Below are 19,937 nucleotides of genomic sequence, written 5' to 3'. Positions count from 1 at the left end.
TCTTTTAATGGATCATTTTTTCCCACCTGTTTGTAAGCACTTTTAATTGTCACAATTACATATATATTGTATCTAGATATAGAGCACATTTGAGAGCGTGGCACATTACATTTACAATATTGATATTATTTTGGCTTCTCTCTGGAACTAGTGCTTGCTGCTTAGTAAAAGGCTGAGCACAAAGTGCATTGTTTATTTAATGAATATTTAAAAAATTAGATTTTTTTACTCTTACATTTTTCTATTAATAAATCAAACAAATCCTTTATACAAAAATTACAGTATATTACCATTATTTTTTTTATATTTTCTACTGCAACTTTTGTATTTATTCTTTTCACCATAAATTTTTATAATCCTCAGATAAAGGGAAGGAATGTGAAGCCTTCATTAAACGCAATAGGGCTCACAGTCCCCAAATCAAATATGCATTTTGCCTCAATTCTCCACAATTTACCTTTCAAATAGATACATATATTTGGTTCAGAGTCATCTAGATACCAGGAAAAAAACCCAATGAGGATAAACATTCGCGACCAAGACCACCAAAAGATTCATTCCATTGTGGCCACAATTGAATGAATCTTTTGGTGGTCTTGGTTGCCAGTGTTTATCCTGTAATGCCTACAATGAAAGAATTTAGAAATCCAAAGCATAATTCCATAGTACAGATACACTCCATTAATTGTAGTACAACGGGATTAATATACAACGCAAAATGTTCTTGCCCAATGATGTACATGGGCAAGACAATTGGGATGGGCTATGGAACATGTGAATTATATAAATTTAAGAAGAGATAAGCCAATCCCACAACAATTGTGGAAAAACACAATGGAAAAACAGATGATCTAAAATGTTGGGTCCCAGAAAAAGAAATTTGAATTATAAAATGTTGAGAACTGAGGCAAAATGGATATTTGAGGTTTTTTTTTCTATATACATTTTTATTGAAGAAGTATAAAGAACAAACAAACAGACAATACAGACTTGAAAATAAGGAAATACAATGTACACCATGGTGATGGAACATTTTCACAATAATAATCCGGGCAATAAAACTTCACAATTTTACTGCTGCAAACAACCTCTGCTAAGCAGTTGCTAACACACAAAACACCATTGCATATTTGTAGGGGATGGACAAGGAAAAATAACTTCCACATTGCCCGGTACCCATTGCCTTGTGTAGGATGATAATAAGGGAAGACACACTATGAAGAGGGAGGGGAGGAAAGAGAAATGTCCAAGAGAAAAGAGCAGATGTAGAAGAGTGAGAGTGCTATAAAGAGGGCGGGGAAATAGAAGGTAAAATAGACTTAGTCGCAGGCTCTTTAGAGAAAGAAAAAGTCCCACTGGGGACCCCATGTCAATCCTCTCTCACTAGGTAGCTCTCTATCTAAATCGCCATCAATCCATTATAGGCTGCTCAGAGGTCTGGGGTTAACCTACAAAGGAGTAGATAGCAGAACATTGTATTCCTCTCCGCATGTGAACAAATTCCAAGGTGCCCAGAGTCGTAAGTCGAAAGTTCTTCCATCTCACAAATGTGTTTCAACTGATTCAGCCATTCCACAATAATGGGGGGGGGTCAGGTATCTCTCCACAGCCGGGGAATGAGAGATTTTGCCGCATTAATCAAGTGTTTTTGTAATGATTTTGCGGGTCTCCCTTCATCCAGGCCTGAGAGGTGTAACAGGAACACTCCAGGAGTGTATTCCAAAGATACACCTGTAATTCGACCAATCAAACCATGAATCTTTTGCCAGAATGGTTGAAGCAAGATATATGTCCAAAAGATATGTAACAAGAATCCCTGTTCAGAACCACATCTCCAACAGGGCTCAGATAGGGCAATATCAATTTTGTGTAAAATGTCTGGTTTCCTGTACCAACAAGTAAGGATTTTAAAGTTGGCTTCCTGAGTGTTACTACTTACAGAACACTTATGTGCTCCACGACATACCTCTTCCCATGCCTCACCTGAAATACAGGGTTTTTATCAACAGGTGTTGTCCCTGGTGGGGAGCGTCCTAGACAAGCCAATTCCATCAGATCCTGTTCATTGTCTGTTGGGCCTTCCAATACCCCACTTGTCTAAACGCTTTACCAAACTGGCCAATCACATTTTAACAGCTGCTAGATGTTTAATTGCATTGAAATGGAAACAGCTGACTCCAATAATTCTTTAACTTTAATAAAATGTTGTCCCCATGGCAACTCACATCACGGATTTTTGATCCAATCTTACTATACTTACCCCTATGGGCAGTCTACAGGTAGGGAGCAGCAGACCTCTTCTTGTTCTTTCCACCTCCTCTCTGTCTTGTCATCTTTCCTATTTTTTATTGCCACTTTCCTCTAACTTCTTTCTCTTATTGCTTATTTATTTGAAAGGTTCATATCATGGTTTGTTTGAAAATACAACACGTTCTATACATCACGGACTGTTACTATTCCATGTCTCCCTGCACTTATGATACTCATAGTGATAACATTAGTGGTGTGCTCATTCCTATCTGGAATGCTATGTGATTTTTTTGTACTTGAACAATTGTACTTTTACATGTGTTATGCTGCATATTTTGTTATTCAAATTTCATTAAATAAAGTTATAAAAAAATGTTTTAAAACCCCCAAAAAAACTTACAGTCATTGGTGGTCAGTGGCACTTTAAACCCCCTTCCCACTTTTAAAGAAAACCAATTCCACGGCAATGGGTGGTCAGAGGCATCTCACCTTAGAGCCTGCACAGCCCCTCTGAGACACCGCACAGCCCACAACAGACCCCACACGGCCCATCTGAGATGCTGCACAGTCCACCAGAGACCCTGGAGACATCGAACCGCCACCCCGGAGCAACACAGTGTATGAAGCTTTATATTATTCTGCTTTGCTGTACAATGTATTGCTGGAATGTGTAGTCCTCTATAGCTGATGGTATAATATACAGCACAATGTACCATCAGCTGTAGAGGAATACAAATCCCAGCAATACACTATAGAGCACCATGTGTGGGAAAGTGCAGGCTTACCTGAGCAGTCTTCCAGCAACTTGTTTCTGAGATCGGGCCTGTCTATCGGCGGCTGTCATCCGCCCACACCTGCTCCTCCCCAGCAATACATTGTACACTGTATGTATAATGTTTTGCTCTTCTATAGCTGGTGGTATTCCGCATTGCGCTGTATAATGTATTATTGCTGGGTGTTGTTGTAGTCCTCTATAGCTGGAGGTATTCCGCATTGCGCTGTATAATGTATTATTGCTGGGTGTTGTTGTAGTCCTCTATAGCCGGTGCTTAATGTATTTTATTTTTTAATTTTTGATCCGATTAACCGATTAATCGAACTTAATAATCGGCTAACTAATCGATTTTGAAAATAATCGTTAGCTGCAGCTCTAATGGTTACCCATGTGCTTTTTCTGAAATGTGGTTTATACATAGTGATCACCTTTCCACTTTTTTTTTCTTCAATATAGCAGTATTGAGGGGTTTAAACATTCTTAAAAACTTACCTTGCAAATGGAATGTAGGAGATGCTGTACCTGCAATAAATTAAAAAAAAAAATCTTAAAGTTTGTATATACAAGGAAAAAGTACAGAAAAAAATATTTTTTTTTAATGTTATAAAACACAAATACAAAGTAAAATGTTGTGTTAGCTTTATCCAATAACTACTGGCTGCTTCCTTAAAGCGGACTTTTACCCATATCTTTAAAATAAAAACAAACACACTTTTAGAAATATTTAGTAATGACAATCTACAATCATATACTTTTAGATAATTGCAGGCTTTGTATTCTTTGACTATGCAATTAGACATGTGACTAGGACATGTGACCATGGACATCATCTCAGAGGAGGAAAATGCCTTTCCTTGAGATCTCCTGAGATTACAGATGAGATTTCCCAGCAATGCTCTGATGATGACATGGAAATCCCAGTGTGCATTGCGTTGGCAAACTGCAGTAATTTGCACTTTCAAAGCAGGAAGTGAATGCTCTGCAAGTGTAAGTATTTCTTTTTTTCTTTTTAAATCCGATAATTTTTTATTGAACATTTTCATACAAAAAACAATCCACATATGCAAGAAATCAAATGTCAGAGCGTTGCAGAGACATATTAAAATAAAAGAAAATAAACTACAATACGAGACACAAACCAAAGTAAAACAAACCAAAAAAAGAAATAAAAAATAAGACAATACAGAGGCGTACATACAATAGCATCGCAATGAGCTGTCCACAATGGAACTTCCCCACACAGCTTACAACCGCCCAGATAACCAACCAGCTCAGTCTCACAGATGATTCTAGATATTCCTCCCAGTCCCAGTTTCCATCACATATACAGCCCGTAGCCACAAGCCAAGCCTCAAGACAGCTCGCCCTCCCTAACCTGTACTCCCATGTGTCGCCCGTCCTCTATAAGACAGCCAGGCGGCCCACAATTTCTCAAATTTGTTCAGGCTCCCTCTGCTTATATGTGACCCTCTCAAACTCCACCATTCTGTCCAGTTCTTCCAGCCATAGCTCCAGTGTGGGGGGGGGAGGAGGAAACCCACTTCCGCACCACCAACCTGGACGCAGTAAACAGGGCTCTCTTTATAGCAAGCGATGTGTGAGGAGTCATCTCCGGTGCCTCTAGCAATCCAAGAAGGCAAACCAGTGGGGTATTACTCAAGGAGGATTCAAAGACAACGTTAATGACCTCTAGAACCTTACCCCAATATCTTACTAGTTTGGGGCATCTCCAAAGGAGATGGATTAAAGAACCCTGGTGGTGGCCACACTTCGGGCAATTTGGGTCAGCTCTGTACCCAATACGGAACACAAATTCAGGGGTTCTGTAAATTCTATGAACAATGAACAATTGCGTCAGCCTATGCGTGGGTGACAATGGCACCTGTTCAACACCCTGAAGAACATCTTCCCAATCCTCATCTGACATAGTTCCCAGGTCTGACTCCCACCCCTCCCTGCACTTCAATGGGTTAAGAACATCAGACTTACGGAGGAGGTGGCTGTGCAAAAAGGAGATCACTCCCTTGGTGTGAGTAGCTAATAACACCGCATCCAATGTTGGAGTAGGAGAAAACCTAGGGGGGGTCATGCCCAAACTGCGCCCATAGAGCATGTTGCACCTGGAGGAACTGAAACTGGCACCTGCGAGAAAGCCCAAAGGTGGAGGCCAGATACTCAAAGGAACACAATTCCCCCACAGGGTACAACTGAAAGACTGATACAACCCCATTACGGGTCCAGTCCACCGTACCCTGGAGGGGAAGAAGCTCCGGAAGCTTGCCATTTTGCGACAGAGGAGTGTAACGGGTTAGTTGGTCCACCCCCAAGGCTCACCTGGCGGTAGCCCAAACCTGCCCCATTAAGCACATCGTAGGAAGTGCAGAGTGTCTCTTAACATACATGTCACTCTCCAGGTAACACAAAGGGTTCAACCCGTGAAACAAATGCTTCAGTAGTACAAGGGACTGTGGGGGATCGTCCTCCACAGCCCAGGCAGCCAAATGTTGCACCTGTGAGGCCACAAAGTAAAACCAGGGGTTCGGCAAAGCCAGCCCCCCATAAGCCTTTGGACGCTGCAGGACATCAAGACGCAGCTGGGGGGATTTCATCCTCCAGACCAGGTCCCTGAATATCCCGTCGATCAAGCGGAGGGTCTTTTTTGGGATCCACATCGGAGAGTTATGGATGACATATAATAATGTAATGTAATTTTGATGAAATTCACCCTGACAGCCACCAAGAGCGGTAATTTAGCTCAGGAAGCCCATTGAGACCTAAATTTCGCCAGAAGGGTTGAGCAAATTCAGAGAGAGGTAGTCAAGGGGAGAAGCCGTTAGTTGTATGCCCAAATAGGTAATGGCCGTCTGGACCTGCAGATGAGACAACTCAGGAGCCAAAGGCGCAGACAGAGGGTCCAGCGGAAGCAGATTCGACTTCTCCCAATTGACGACCAGGCCAGAGAATTTGGCAAACCCAGCTAAAAAGGATATAGCATTGGAGAGTGAAGATCGTGTATCCGCCAGAAACAAAAGGGTATCATCCGCATACAGCACAATCTTCTCCTCCAAGGCCCCCCTCCTAAAACCCACAATGTCTGTGGATTGCCGAACCAGAACCGCCAGAGGTTCAATGGCCAGGGCAAACAGTAAAGGGGACAACCGACACCCTTGTCTGGTGCCCCGCTGCAACATGAAAGCCTCAGACAGGGAGTCATTAATCTTTATTCTGGCAGAGGGGTGATGATATAGCAAATGGACCCACCTAAAAAACCGTGGCCCAAACCCAAATGCTGACAGGACCGCCCACAGATAACTCCACTCTACACTGTCAAATGTCTTGGCTACATCCAAGGCCAGCAGTGCCCTGTTGCCCGTATTGTCAACCGGGATCTGCATGTTCAAAAACACTCTGCGTATATTAAGAGCGGTGATTTATTAGGGATGAAACCTGACTGGTCCGAGTGTATAACTGAAGCAATCTTTTGGGACAACCTGTTAGCCAGAACCTTAGCCAACAGCTTGATGTCTGAAATAGGCCTGTATGATTCTGATAACAGCGGGTTTTTGCCCTTTTTTGGCAGAACAATAATTGTGGCTTTGTAGATAGTATCCGGCAGCCTTCCCACCAAGAAGGCCTCATTAAGAGTGTCTAACAGGGTAGGAAGAAGTACCGCTGCATGGGTCTTATAGACCTCAATAGGGAGTCCATCCGGCCCAGGGGCCTTTCCATTCGGGAAACTAGCCATGGCCAGCTACTCCATAGTGATGGGGGCCTCCAAGTCCAACCTGTCAGCCACCTCAAGGGAAGGCATAGGGATGCTACCCATTTAGTTGTCCAGCTCTGAAGCGGTATAGGCCGCCCTGGTCTTGTATAAGGAGGTATAAAATCAACATAATTAGTCCGATATCATCTCTTGATCTGAGTGAGTAGACCCCTGCGGGTCAGAGGCAGCCCTAATGTAAGTGGTGGGTTGCTGAGTCCTAGCTATCTGAGCTAAAAGCTTGCCCGGCGCATCTCCCTCCACCCAGAACACCCGCTTAGAGAAAAAAACAGTTTATGCTGGGACTGTACTGACAGCAAAGCAGAGAGGGTTACTAATGTACTCCCTCTCGGAATCTGCCACCCTCTGACAGGCCTCCTGCATATCCCGTCTAGACCTAGATTTAGCAGAGCAAATGTTTTTAAGCAGAAGACCCCTAACATAGGCTTTCAAGGTATCCTAGACCACCCCCACAGGTGCAGATGGAATGTTAACCGACAGAAAAAATGAAACCTCAGTCTCCAGTGAGGAATGATCTGGGAACAGGGTCAGCCAGTGGGGGTGCAGACGCCGAGGGAGCATCGAGCGGGGCCTATCAGGGGTTAAATGTGTCTCCTGCAGACAGATTATGGAAGGGGAGGTACGCTGGAAATGGCCTAAACAGCGTTTCTTTTCACCGTGTCTCCCAGACGTTCCAGGAGACCAGATTAATTGAGCTGGCATTGCAAATATGAGGCATACATTGTACAACAATGAGCAATAACATGGTTAAGTAGGGACAAGTAAGCAGAAATACCACCGACTGTAGCTGCACATTGTATAACGCCTCGATAAAACACAAACACAGAGGAAATGTAATAATGAAAAAAAAGGTCCAAAAAAAATAAAAGAAAAAACATCCCGAAACAACAACAGGAAAAACTAAGAAAACTGTCCACGCAGGGAAACCTTCGGGGAAAGGTAACAGCAGCCCTGAACTCCAGGGACACCCCGGGGCCTGTAGACAGCCGTGACCCCTGCAAGGGAGCGGGAGTCAAACAACCTGAGAGGAACGCTCCTCTCTCCACCACATCTGGGATAAACAGGTCACCTTGCTAGAGAAAGTATGTTGCTTGCAGGGAACCGGAGAAAATACTGGAAACAAAGAAATTGCAGGCTGAAATCCATACGGAGAAAATCAGGTATCCAGACCCTTGCGGTTGGCCACCTTATCCAGCCATGAGGAAGCCTGTGCCGGTTGGTCAAAGAAGTGGGTCTCACCACCCGCCACCACTCGTAGCCTCGCCGGGTATATCATGGAATATGCGAGGTGCAGCTGTCGCTCACCCTGCCCTCCAAGGCCGCAGTGCGTTCCAGCACCTTTTGCAAATCATGGCGTATAAATGAAATATCCACTCTCATCCCCTGCACCTGATCAGTGAGGGCAGACAGTGCGGTGTTAGACAATTGAACTGCGGCATAAACATCTGCAAGGGTGGGCTCAGCCGCCTTAAGCTTTGTCTAGGGGGGCTTCAGTCCCTTAGCAGCTTTGGACGTCATGCTTTCAGGCAACAAAGGGTCTGCAGGGCCGTCTGAGTCAGATAACAGGGGGTCTCCCATGGACTCTCTGGAGGAGCCACGTTCCCCCTGATAGGAGAGCTTCCGCTGTTTGGGGGTGTCAGGGTGATGGGCAAAGCGTCCTAAACGCGCTGCAGGGTCCTTATGCTTATCCCCTGCCCCTTTGCACGGGGTCCGGATCACGGCCTGTAACCCGCCGCCATCTTGGGACACCAGGCCTCCCTGCTTACCATCCTTCTTCTTCGACATCTGCACCGGTCAAAGCGCCCGCTCACCCCCGCGATTCTGTGCCACAAGGACCAGAGGATCACCCCCTGCAAGCCGGCTGGGGACAGGAGACCGACAAGGTGAGTATCAGGATGAGATACCGGATTCCTGTGGAGAGCTCGTTCCAGTGCGACCGTCTACATGCGGCTGCTGGCCACGCCCCCCAAGTGTAAGTATTTCATAATCACAGCATTTTACATCTGACATGTCTATGTTATTATTAATCATCATACATAGAGGGATGCATTGGAGAAATAGATTTTTGAGTGTAAAAGTCTGCTTTAAGAATTTTATATGTCTTGCCAATTGTGTAGCGTGCGCAGCAAATCATTGAGATCATGTCCCCTTTATATTCAAGACAACAGTGTTCAAATTCCTCTCTCTAGTGTCAACTGCTGCATTAATAACTCATGTAAAAATTACCATGCATAAGCAGATTATATACAAAGTATTCTTTCCTCTGGTGCATGTATGTGATGCATCTGATTTTTCTGCCTTATAATTATATGCACTGATATAATTCACAGGATGTGATTATTTGAGGGCTGCGTTGGTGCAGAATTGTAAAGCCGTAATTACAACTGTTTTAATGATGTGTTTTAAGGCATGTGTATGTGTTTAACTGACATGCATCTCTAATAATTTCAAATCAGAGAATGTATACATAATGATAATTTTTATTGTTCTTATTGTCCTCTAAAATATGGACAGATATTACATTCTTATATGGATTGAAAAGGCATGGATTAAAAAAAACACAAAAAAAAACAACTAACCAAAATTAAAAAAAAGATATTCAGAACCCATATGATCAAGAAAAAGACAAACAGTCAACAGTAACCAGTTGCTGTCCGCTGAAAAAAAAAACGGACGGGCGGCAGACTCGCATTGGCGGGTTGCCGTCCCCCCTAGCGTGCGCATTAAACGTAAATACGCGTCCGGTGCACCAGCGCGTGAAAACGACAATTGTTACGACGCTGGTTACATATCGTCGCGAACGTCGGAGTGAGAGCAATCATTTTAGGGCCATCAATCACTGATAACACTAAACTGATGAGCGGTAAAAGCTTTTAAAGCGTCGCCTATGGCCAATTTTGGGTAATGTCATTTTTTGAGGTTTCGCGCGCATGCGCAATTTTAAGGCTTGACATGTTTGGTGTTTTTTTACCCGACGTGACCCCGTCTTTTATATTTTACCAACAAATTGGGTAATAATAAATGTTTTAGAATTTAATATAGGGGAAAAATTTTTTTTAATTTTCTGTAATTGTTCCTTAATATATTAAAAAATAAAAACTCCAGTGGTGATTAAATACCACCAAAAGAAAGCTTTATCTGTCCCCAAAAAAGGGTACAAAATTCATTTCAGTACAGCGCTGCATGACAGAAAAAATGTCAGTCAAAGTACCGCAGCGCTGAACACTGAAAAATTGCCTGGATGGGAAGGCGGTTTAACACCCCGGACTTCAAGTGGTTAAAAAGCATAGCTACAGTTCCTTAAATAGGGACAAAATTATTTTTGATCTCAGACAAATCCCACTATTACATATTTCTGTAGACATAAATAGCCCTTGAATGTTGTTATTTTAGCAAGGCATCCTATCTTTTTTTGAAACAATCTACTCCTAGAACAAATTCCTTCAGAGAATCAATACCACATATTTACAAAGCTAACTTTTTCTAAGTGGAGATTAAATATTCTTCCAGTCACAAGGAAAGTTTGTGTTTTTTTGTGGTGACATTAAAGCAAACCGAACTGCACTGCTATTTCTATTAAGGTTTTTCATCATCAATAAATATTGATAACGCATCCTCCATTAGTTATCTCTTTCTAATCCTCACTAATAATGGCTGAGGTTTTTGTGTCCCCTATTGATTTTGTTTTTCTTCTCTGCACTATTGCCAGAGCCACAAAATCTTCTGAGAACTGGTGCCCAACACTGAGCTACATTTTGAACATAAGGATACATTAATGCTTTGCAAAGGGGTAAATATCTTTCTAAGCCTATATCCCTTTTAGTACAATATACTGTATGGCTAGCTTGATAAGCTGGTAATTGGCATCACATCATGGTATTGTCCTAATCTACAAGAAGTAAATAATCTATAATGACAACAAGATCCTTTATAACCGATTCATCCAGCTATACCTCTAGTATGTTTGGTACTTGCATATTTTACCCCAAATGCATCATTATACATTCATTCAAACTGAACATAATTTTCTATTTAGATGTCCAATCAAGCTGTGTGTCAATGACAGCTTTTAAGTTTATGACCACATGAAACTACATAACTCAGCTGTGAACTCTAGTTTGCATGAGCCTGGGTAGCTTAAAGTATAAGTGCACATTTTCTTGCCCCCTTTCCCCATGGCCTAAAGTACCCCACCATCAAATCCCCTGAGAAGCATACCTTCTCCAACCTGAATGTTTACTCTGTGTTGTACAAGTTCAACAGTACATTTTAATTTCCCAATATATGACCTTGGATGGTAAGCTGCACAGTAAATTTCCAGGATTCCTCCTACAATCACAATATGCATATCATCTGGTGTACAATCTCTGTGAAATGTCTTTAACATTTACTAAAACTATGTAATATGGGGACCTATATACCTATCCAATCAATTTCTATGCAGGCAGACAGGCCTTTCTACTACATCATCATAGGTAGATATAAAGGAGATTTTACGTAGGCACATAGTCAAATAAAAAAAGATAATCAAGCAAAGTCCATCAAATTCCAGCAATAGAAAAATGAAAATGTAAAATCACAACCAGACTGTACTGTGTGTGGTGAACTCTAAATTTTTAATGCAACCTGTCATCTAGGTTTACCAATATCATACAATCTTTTTGGAGTATAATGTATTCTAAAAATTAGCGCTGGGAAAATGTAATTCTCAACGAGAAATTGTCAGGACCAAATCGTGGTTAGCATGTTTTGATTTTGTGGGCTTCATTCTTCGTGGCTAAAGTGGCTCTACATCGCTGGGCATGAATGACAGTTGATTTATGTTGTGGGACATTTTTTTTTTTACAGTATGGTGAATTTATTCACTGTGTTTATTTACTATTGTTTGTGAATGAGCAATCAGGGCTATGTACCACTACTCTTTTACATGAGGGAGGTGGATATCTGGGGGGGCTTTCTTTGAAGGGGCTTTCAGATTCTAATAAGTCCCCCATCAACATGGGGACAAGGTGTGATGATAATGAGATTTGAGCATATCAATATTAACTATGCAATTCTCTACCCCTCATCTTGAGAAAATGCAGCCTTCAATTCAGTTTAATTGACCTCAGGTTGCCCTAACTGTGCCAAGCATCTCCACATTCCAAAAAACGGATATCTGCTAATCTGGCCTGCGATCTTTATAGTCCTTAGCACTAATTACCTAAGTTCTACCCTCTTAATCTTTTTATGGCTGCCCTAAAAAAAGTCAACCAAGCATAATTGCCAATCACCAATAAATTAGCATTTGACAGATTTATCTAAACGCAAGCGGTTCGGGCAAGGATAATGAGCCCGGTGACCATGCATCCCACGGATTCATAAAACTGATAGGTACAATGTCAACCCAATTTCGTAACTTGGAATTGGATAATGATACCGCAATATTAAATCACACAAATAGCTGTGTCTTATCACGACAAAACTATACATATCAATTGTGGATGGCTTAGCATGGTCAGAGGCCGGACAAGCCACATTACCTCTCCTGGGCCAACCTTGATTGGTACACCCGAAAAGTTGAAGCTAATTTTATGGCACACACTAATTTAGGGGTTGTTGGACAGAATTGTGTATGCATATTCAACTATACAGATATTTATACATTTGACAGCATGGAAGGGAAAGAATAGAATCATAAAGGCTTAGGCCTCCTGCTTCCCCTCCCAGCTCTGCCTTATAGGCTGGCTCCATGACACCCCTTCGAGGACTAGTAAAAAAAGATGCTGCAGAGGCAGCTGAAGGAAGCTCTTGTTTTAACATCAAGAAGAGGGACTCTCAAAACATCAAGAAGCTCGTAACACCAAAGCTCCAAGAAGAGTTCCCCATTAACATCAGGAAGGAATCTGTGCAAGCCTGACTTCAAGAAGATACATTCAGATCCATCTTTTGTGCATTGAACTGGACTCTGTCAGAACGAACTTGACCCAGAACTGGTTAAATAATCTCTTTTTATTCCCTTTTTTTTTTACTGTTGTTATTTCTGTCTTTCTTGTCTTAGTAATATATTTTTCTGTATATTTTTCCTGCACCGTTTCTTTTATTAAAGGATGATTATAAAACTCCTTAAGCTTATCTCTACGCTCAAAATAAGAACTTAAAATATCCTTGTCTCCATGAAGAGCACTATTGTATAGTAAAACCTGTCATATTCCTGTCTGAAAGGGCAGTGGTATCTTAGGCTTTGTTTAAGTTTTTGAATTGTCACAGCACTTGCTGAGAATGGTTTGTGTTTTCTGTTAACACACCTGCTAGCAGCTAATGTTTGGTGTGTAAAGTGTTACCTGCGGAGTTACTCAACCATAGTGACGATCGCTCTCATGTGTGATTGACGTACAGTGGGTTTGAACCGGGTTAATCCGTCTCACTGGGGGAGGGGAATGGGGGAAGGAGGAGGCTTCACCAGCAGGAAGTCATTCATTTAGCGGCAGTAGTGATAGTTTTAACTGTGGCTACAGGTCAACGACATAAAGGAACTCAAAATAAATGAGAAAATTGTATTTTGCACACCTTACCAACTGACAAATCAAAAAGCATAAAAAGGGATTAGGGGTGCTGAAACTAAAAATTAGGGGAGCTACCCCCCTTTCTTAATGTCAATCATATGTATAAATATTTCTACTATAATCTAATTTATGCCAACATCATGGATACAAAGTTCATAGTACAAAAATCAGATGACTTAAATTAACATATGGGTTTCATATCCCCTTGCATTAAATAATTTGTGTGTGTGTGTATATAGTGCAATATAAATGGGTAAATAATTTTTTCGGTACTCGCCAATACCAAATACCGTGTACCGGGAGTCCCATTCAGGAAGCCAGGTGGCGTGTAATGACTCGCCACCTGGCTTACTGATTAGCCGGGAAGCCGGACAGCGTGTAAAGACTCGCCACCCAGCTTCCCGATTAACAAGAAAGCGGCCCCATACGAATCCCCATAATAATAATTAGGGATGCACAGATACTTTTTGAGTACCAGTGCAGATACTTGGCATTTTCATGAGTACTACCAGGGTTGCATCGGTTGCAGCTGGGATCTGGCTCTGGCACTCCACCACTGTCTTGAAATCATTAGTCTGTATTGTTTTAGAAAAACTGTCACATGACAATAAACAAAAATGTATCAATACTTGTACTTGTAAGTACTCGGCAAGTACCAGTACTCATACTTGCAAAACTGGTATCTGTGCATCCCTTTTTTTATATCTATAAAAACAAAATCGTACATTAAAGCAGAGATGTACAAATCCCAGGAGCTTCGTGTGCTCCTTACAAATGACATCTGCCTCCTAACTTTTAAATTTTTCTCTAGTGTAGTCTTGGAGCTCAGAAGTATCGGTACATGTACTCGTACTTGTACCGAGTACTGTATTTGGTATCTGTGCAACCCTAATAATAATCATATGATCCAGCATGTATCTGCAGTGCTCGGCTCTATGGCTTGTATGCTGCGGATCTCTGTCCCCTCTCCCCTCAGCATGTCCAGCCTGTTACTCCCAGGCCTCTCCAGCCAGGAGCGGCCTTTCTCCGTTACCCAGCCGGAACCGGCTTGCTGGCCAATCATGAAAGCTGGGCGCCATCTAATGACGCGGCGCCCCGCTTTCTGATTGGCATTGTATTAAGATGGATATGCCCAATTGTGATGATATAAATGAAAAACCCTATGTACAATCTCCATTTGATAGATTAGCTTGGTCCCCTGAAGAAGCTTAATGCGAAACGCGTCAGGTCGAATTATGTCTAATATTTATCTGGATATTGCACCAATGAATTGATTTTGTATATATGGCATGAATCATGGTAGATATGTATCTGGATATTGTATCAATGAACTTACTGTATTTTGGGCTGATTATTCAGAAGGGACAAATCATGTTGGAAAAATATTGGCATAATGCATCCATGAAATGTTTGTAATCATGGACAGTGTTACTTATGGTTAGTGTTGTCACATGCAACAACTAGAACCATTTTTATTGTATTTATATGATAATACATTTTGATATATTTTATTCATGCATGGTTTTATACCTCTCTACAAAACCCTTTCTTTCCAATTGTTTGAGAGTTTGAAAAGGGCAACTGTCCCTGGCTAGGATGGATTTAAGCATTTCCCCAACAGGTACACCTTCTCTCTATTATTTAGCCTGCACCTGATAGTAGCAGTTAGAGCTCAGAGAGAAACCCAGGCTACACTGGATTGATGCAGACACAGACTGGAGAGCGTTTGAATATCTGTGGAATAAGGTCTGGCAGAAAAACTGTATGTTAAGGACTGTGTTCATTATGCATCTTCATTTGTACTGGAAGCTGGAATAGCCGCTCCAGTAGAAAGTAGTGAGGGATACTGCTGTCAGTTAGCCTCCTATGGTCGAGTAGGCCTTTTGTTTGTGTTACTTTTGATTTTGTACTGGAAGTTGTTTTGTTAAAAAAGGGAAAACGTACCCTATTGATAAAAATAAATGCATATATATATCACACACACAAATCAGCCATCAGGCAGTTAAACAAGGATCTCACAAAAGCACCACAAGCCCGCCAGAGACACTGAGAACAGTCACAAGAGTGATGGGGGATGACACAGGGCCGACGAACTAAGAGCAACATGGGAGACCAGGGAACAGACTCCTGCACAGTGCCTCGCTCCTATGAATTGCTTTTGTAAAATCATGGCTGTGGGTGAGGGAAGCTGTGACAGGGCTGGCTGTGGGCGTCATACGGGAAGTTGGACAGATTGGAAGAAGCAGAGAAGAATTGTAACTCTATTTCTACAGTGTATTGGAAATGTGTACTGTGTAATATGGATCATTTAACCTATTCAAGTTAGAAGGGGAGAATTATAACTCTTTAAATGACCAAGTTGCAGAAATAGAGTAACAATTCTCCCCTGCTTCTCCCAATCTGTCCCACTTTCCCCAATTAAACTGGAAGTTATACAAAGTATTGCTGACAGGAAGCAATGACATGAGAAATTCGATTGGAAATGGGAAATATTATGAACATGCTTTGCAAGAAACTGCCCTAAAATCATTAGTCTGTATTGTTTTAGAAAAAAAAGTCATGTCCCTTTAAGAAAAGTATTGGTAATTGGTATCGGCAAGTACCTGAGGGAAATTACTTGTACTTGGTCTTGAAAAAGTGGTATCGGGATATCCAATTATGACCATTGACAGATGGTAACATTGATTTTCTCATTACAATGGCACCTGGAAGTGGATGGGATATATTAGGCAGCAAGTGAACATTTTGACCCTGAAGCTGATGTGTAGAAAAAATGGGCAAGTATAGAATTTGAGTGACTTTGACAGGGCCAAATTGTGATGGCTAGAATGGATCAGAGCAACTCCAAAACTGCAGCTCTTGTAGGATTTTCCCAGTCTGCAGTGGTCAGGCCCTACCTATAAGTGGTCCAAGAAAGGAAAACCGGTCAACCGGTGACAGTGTCATGGGGAGCGAAGGCTGTCCCATGTTGTCTAATCCAATTGAAGAGCTATTGTAGCACAAATTGCTGAAAAAGTTAATACTGTTTCCGATAGAAAGGTGTCTGAAAATACAGTGCATTGCAGTTTGTTGCATATGGGGCCATGTAGCGGCAGACCGGTCAGGGTGCCCATGCAGACCCTTGTCCACCAACAACCTACAATTGGCACGTGGGCATCAGAACTGGACCACAGAGCTATGGAAGAATGTGGCCTGGTCTGATGAATCACGTTTTCTTTTACGTCATGTTGATGGTCAGGTGTGTGTATGTCGCTTATCTGGGGAAGACCAGGATGGACTATGGGAAGAGGGCAAGCCGGCGGATGCTTTGTGCAATGTTCTGCTGGGAGACCATGGGTCCTGCCATTCATGTCGATGTTACTTTGACATGTACCACCCATTCATGGAAATGGCATTCCCTGATTGCAGTGGCCTCTTTCAGCAGGATAATGTGCCCTGACACACCACAACAATGGTTCATAAATAGGAGCAGAACAATGGGTTTGAGGCGTTGACTTGACCTCCAAATTCTCCAGATCTCTATCCAATCGAGCATCTGTAGGATTGTGCTGGAATAACAAGTCTGATCTGTTGAGGCCCCACCTCGGAATTTACAGGACTTAAAGGATCTAATACTTACGGCTTCGTGCCAGATACCACAGAATATACCTTCGGAGGTGTAATGGAGTCTATGCCTCGACGGGTCAGGGCTGTTTTGGAGTTAAAAAGGGTACCTGACCAGTGTGTGTATGCATGTGTGTATGGAGAGGGGGAGAGAGAGCGTATACAGTCATGGGCAAAAATATTTGCACCCCTGCATTTCTGTCAGATAATGCACCACTTCGCACAGAAAATTGTTGCAAATTACAAATGTTTAGGCATTCTCATGTTGATTTCTTTTGTTTGTATTTGTATGACACAAAAATGTGGACAACAAAAATTCCACGTAAAACTCCAAAAATGGACTGGACAAAATGATTGGCACCCTCAATAATTATTTGGTAGCACAGCCCTTGGAAAAAATAACTGAAATCAATCGCTTCCTGTAACCATCAATGAGTTTCTTACACCTCTATACAATAGGAATTTTGGACCACTCTTCTTTTACCAACTGCTCCAGGTCTCTCAGATTGGAAGGGTTCCTTTTCCCAACTGCTGTTTTGAGATCTCTCCACAGGTGCCCAATGGGATTTGGATCTGGACTCATTGCTGGCCAGTCCAGTACTCTACAGCGCTTTGTCGGAAACCATTTCTGGATGCTATTTGAAGTGTGCTTTGGGTAATTGTCCTGCTGTAAGACCCATGATTTATGATGGAGACTAAACTTTCTGACACTGGGCCCTACATTGCACCCCATTGCCTAAACATTTGTAATTGGAACAATTTTCTATGCAAAGTGGCGCATTATCTGACAGAAATGCCAATTTTTGCCCATGACTGTATATGGGTGCCAATATTTTTGTCCATGACTGTATATGTAGAGAGAGTGAGAGAGAAAGAGTGAGTACCGTGTTTCCCCGAAAATAAGACACTGCCTTATAATTTTTTTGGCTCGAAAAAAACACACTAGGCCTTATTTTCGGGGTAGGTCTTATTTTTTTTTTAAATGTACAACAATCCAAAGTTAACGCAAATCCAAATTAAATAACCCAAAATGGCAAAGTTAAGAATAGGGTGATCAGGACAATCTCGGGTGCCATACCTTTCCAAGAGCACTTTGGTAACCAATCACTGGCCAGAATGAGCGAAACGAACTTTCACTATCATTTCCTCACAGGCGGAGTGCATTTGGCATTACTACGCCTGTGACAGGAGCCAGCGCTATAGAGGAAGCATCGGCTTATGCGGCTCTGCTCCCTCTGGTGCCGCCTCGCTTCCTCTAACGCTGGCTTCGTTGGCACCGCTGATTCTCTCCTGCGGCTCTTCAAGTTCCCCCTTATGCCACCACCGGCCCTGGGAATGGTCACAACTAGGTCTTATTTTCGGGGTAGGTCTTATATTGTAGCAATTCGCAAAAATAGTACTAGGTCTTATTTTCGGGGTAGGTCTTATTTTCGGGGAAACAGGGTATGTACAGTATATACAATTAAGTTCATATAAACAGTGTCACGTTATACTTATTCCCCTCCCTTTCTATAAACATATATAATATTCATGAATAATTCCACACATTATCCAGTTCAAAACCATCCATACAATATAGATAAATAGCAAATAAGCATTGATAAAATTGTGCTCATAAACTGTTCTAATCAAAGTGCACAAATTGCATATAAAAATGTGAATGTCCTGACGTGTTCAATGCGCATAAATAATCTACAACCGTGATAGACAAATGTGCCAACAGAAGTCCAATGAACAATCGTTAGTGAATAAGGAATCCACTTGTGTAATCAATCTTTGGATGTGTCTTCACCCGTGAAACACACCATATGCTGCCTCAACCCAATTAATAAGACCCCTCACAGAGAAGGTCACAGAATGCTTTTTCCTATTTTGCCTCCAGGAGGGATAATCCTGTTTACAGGGATCCTGGCTCATGATCTCCTGAGATATCCTCACTGAAAGAGTCTCCACTCATCAACATCAGATTTAGAAAAGAAAGACGACCATTGTTCAGTTGATAAAATCATATAAAGCTTTAATCATAAAAGTACTCACCTATACAGTTGGACAGGAATCAATGCGGCTTCCACACTCCCGGGCACAATCCCAAGACCCACAGTTCCAGCTAATGTCCACTAACCCTGCCCAACGTACATTTCGTCTATGACAACTTTTTCGAAAGCGTGGGGCAGCTGCCACTGGGGTGCAATATAACCCAATCAGGATTACCATAAAGATCGGGACATGTGTGGAATTTAAAGGGGCAGATAACAATTGCCAAACCTAATCACAACACAACTTTAGTAACTATAACATCATTGTTGTGCCTGGGTGTGTGTAAAAAAAATTAACGGAAAAAAAGGGAGGGAGGATAGCACCCCCTCAATCATCTAATAAAACAATTAAGATCAAATTCAGCATTAAGACCCCCCGGAGTCAAAGTACCCATTCTGTGAATCCATACAGTTTCTTTCTTCACCAGTTCTCTTTTCAAATTCCCTCCTCACCAATGATTTTTTACACGTTCCACTTCCCAGAATCTCAACCCACTAGGGTCTCTACTATGATAATCCCTAAAGTGCTTGGAAACTGAGTAATCCTTAAATCCTCTTTTAATATTATACACATGTTCTTTAATTCTCACACCAAGTTTCCACGTTGTGCATCAAACATATTGTACTACACACGGACACTGTAGTGCATAGACTACCTACAGGGTATCGCATGACAGAAAACCTTTAATGTTTATATTTTGCCCTGCGGTAGTTATTCTAAAATCCGTACACCTATTATTGTCCGGGACATGCTGACATGCGTAACACAGTTTACAATTATAAAAGCCAATGTCATGCAGGAAAGTGCACCTTCTGTCTTTCAACATTAAGAGGGATTCATAATGTTGTTAGCACATACAGTACATATACACAGCCAATGTAATTTAGAACTATCTTCAGCGTAAAGAAAAACAAGGAGTTCTTGAAGTGAAGGATTGCCCCCCCCC

General features: G+C 41.9%; 1 protein-coding gene across 1 annotated transcript in view; it reads right to left on the bottom strand.

Annotated features, from left to right (window-relative positions):
- LOC108783831 (vesicle transport protein SFT2A-like) overlaps positions 1-19,937 on the bottom strand; it is a 232,709-nt gene that overhangs the window by 59,324 nt on the left and 153,448 nt on the right. The window contains exon 7 of the mRNA XM_018552508.1: positions 3,518-3,547. Within this exon, the coding sequence (XP_018408010.1) occupies positions 3,518-3,547 (30 nt within the window). The remainder of the gene's footprint in view (positions 1-3,517; positions 3,548-19,937) is intronic.

The sequence above is a fragment of the Nanorana parkeri genome, unplaced genomic scaffold (genome assembly GCF_000935625.1).
Source record: "Nanorana parkeri isolate BGI_ZX_2015 unplaced genomic scaffold, ASM93562v1 scaffold90, whole genome shotgun sequence".
NCBI classification, from domain to species: domain Eukaryota; kingdom Metazoa; phylum Chordata; class Amphibia; order Anura; family Dicroglossidae; genus Nanorana; species Nanorana parkeri.
The sequence above is the reverse complement of the archived record's forward strand: the minus strand, read 5'-3'. Positions and strand labels throughout refer to the sequence as shown.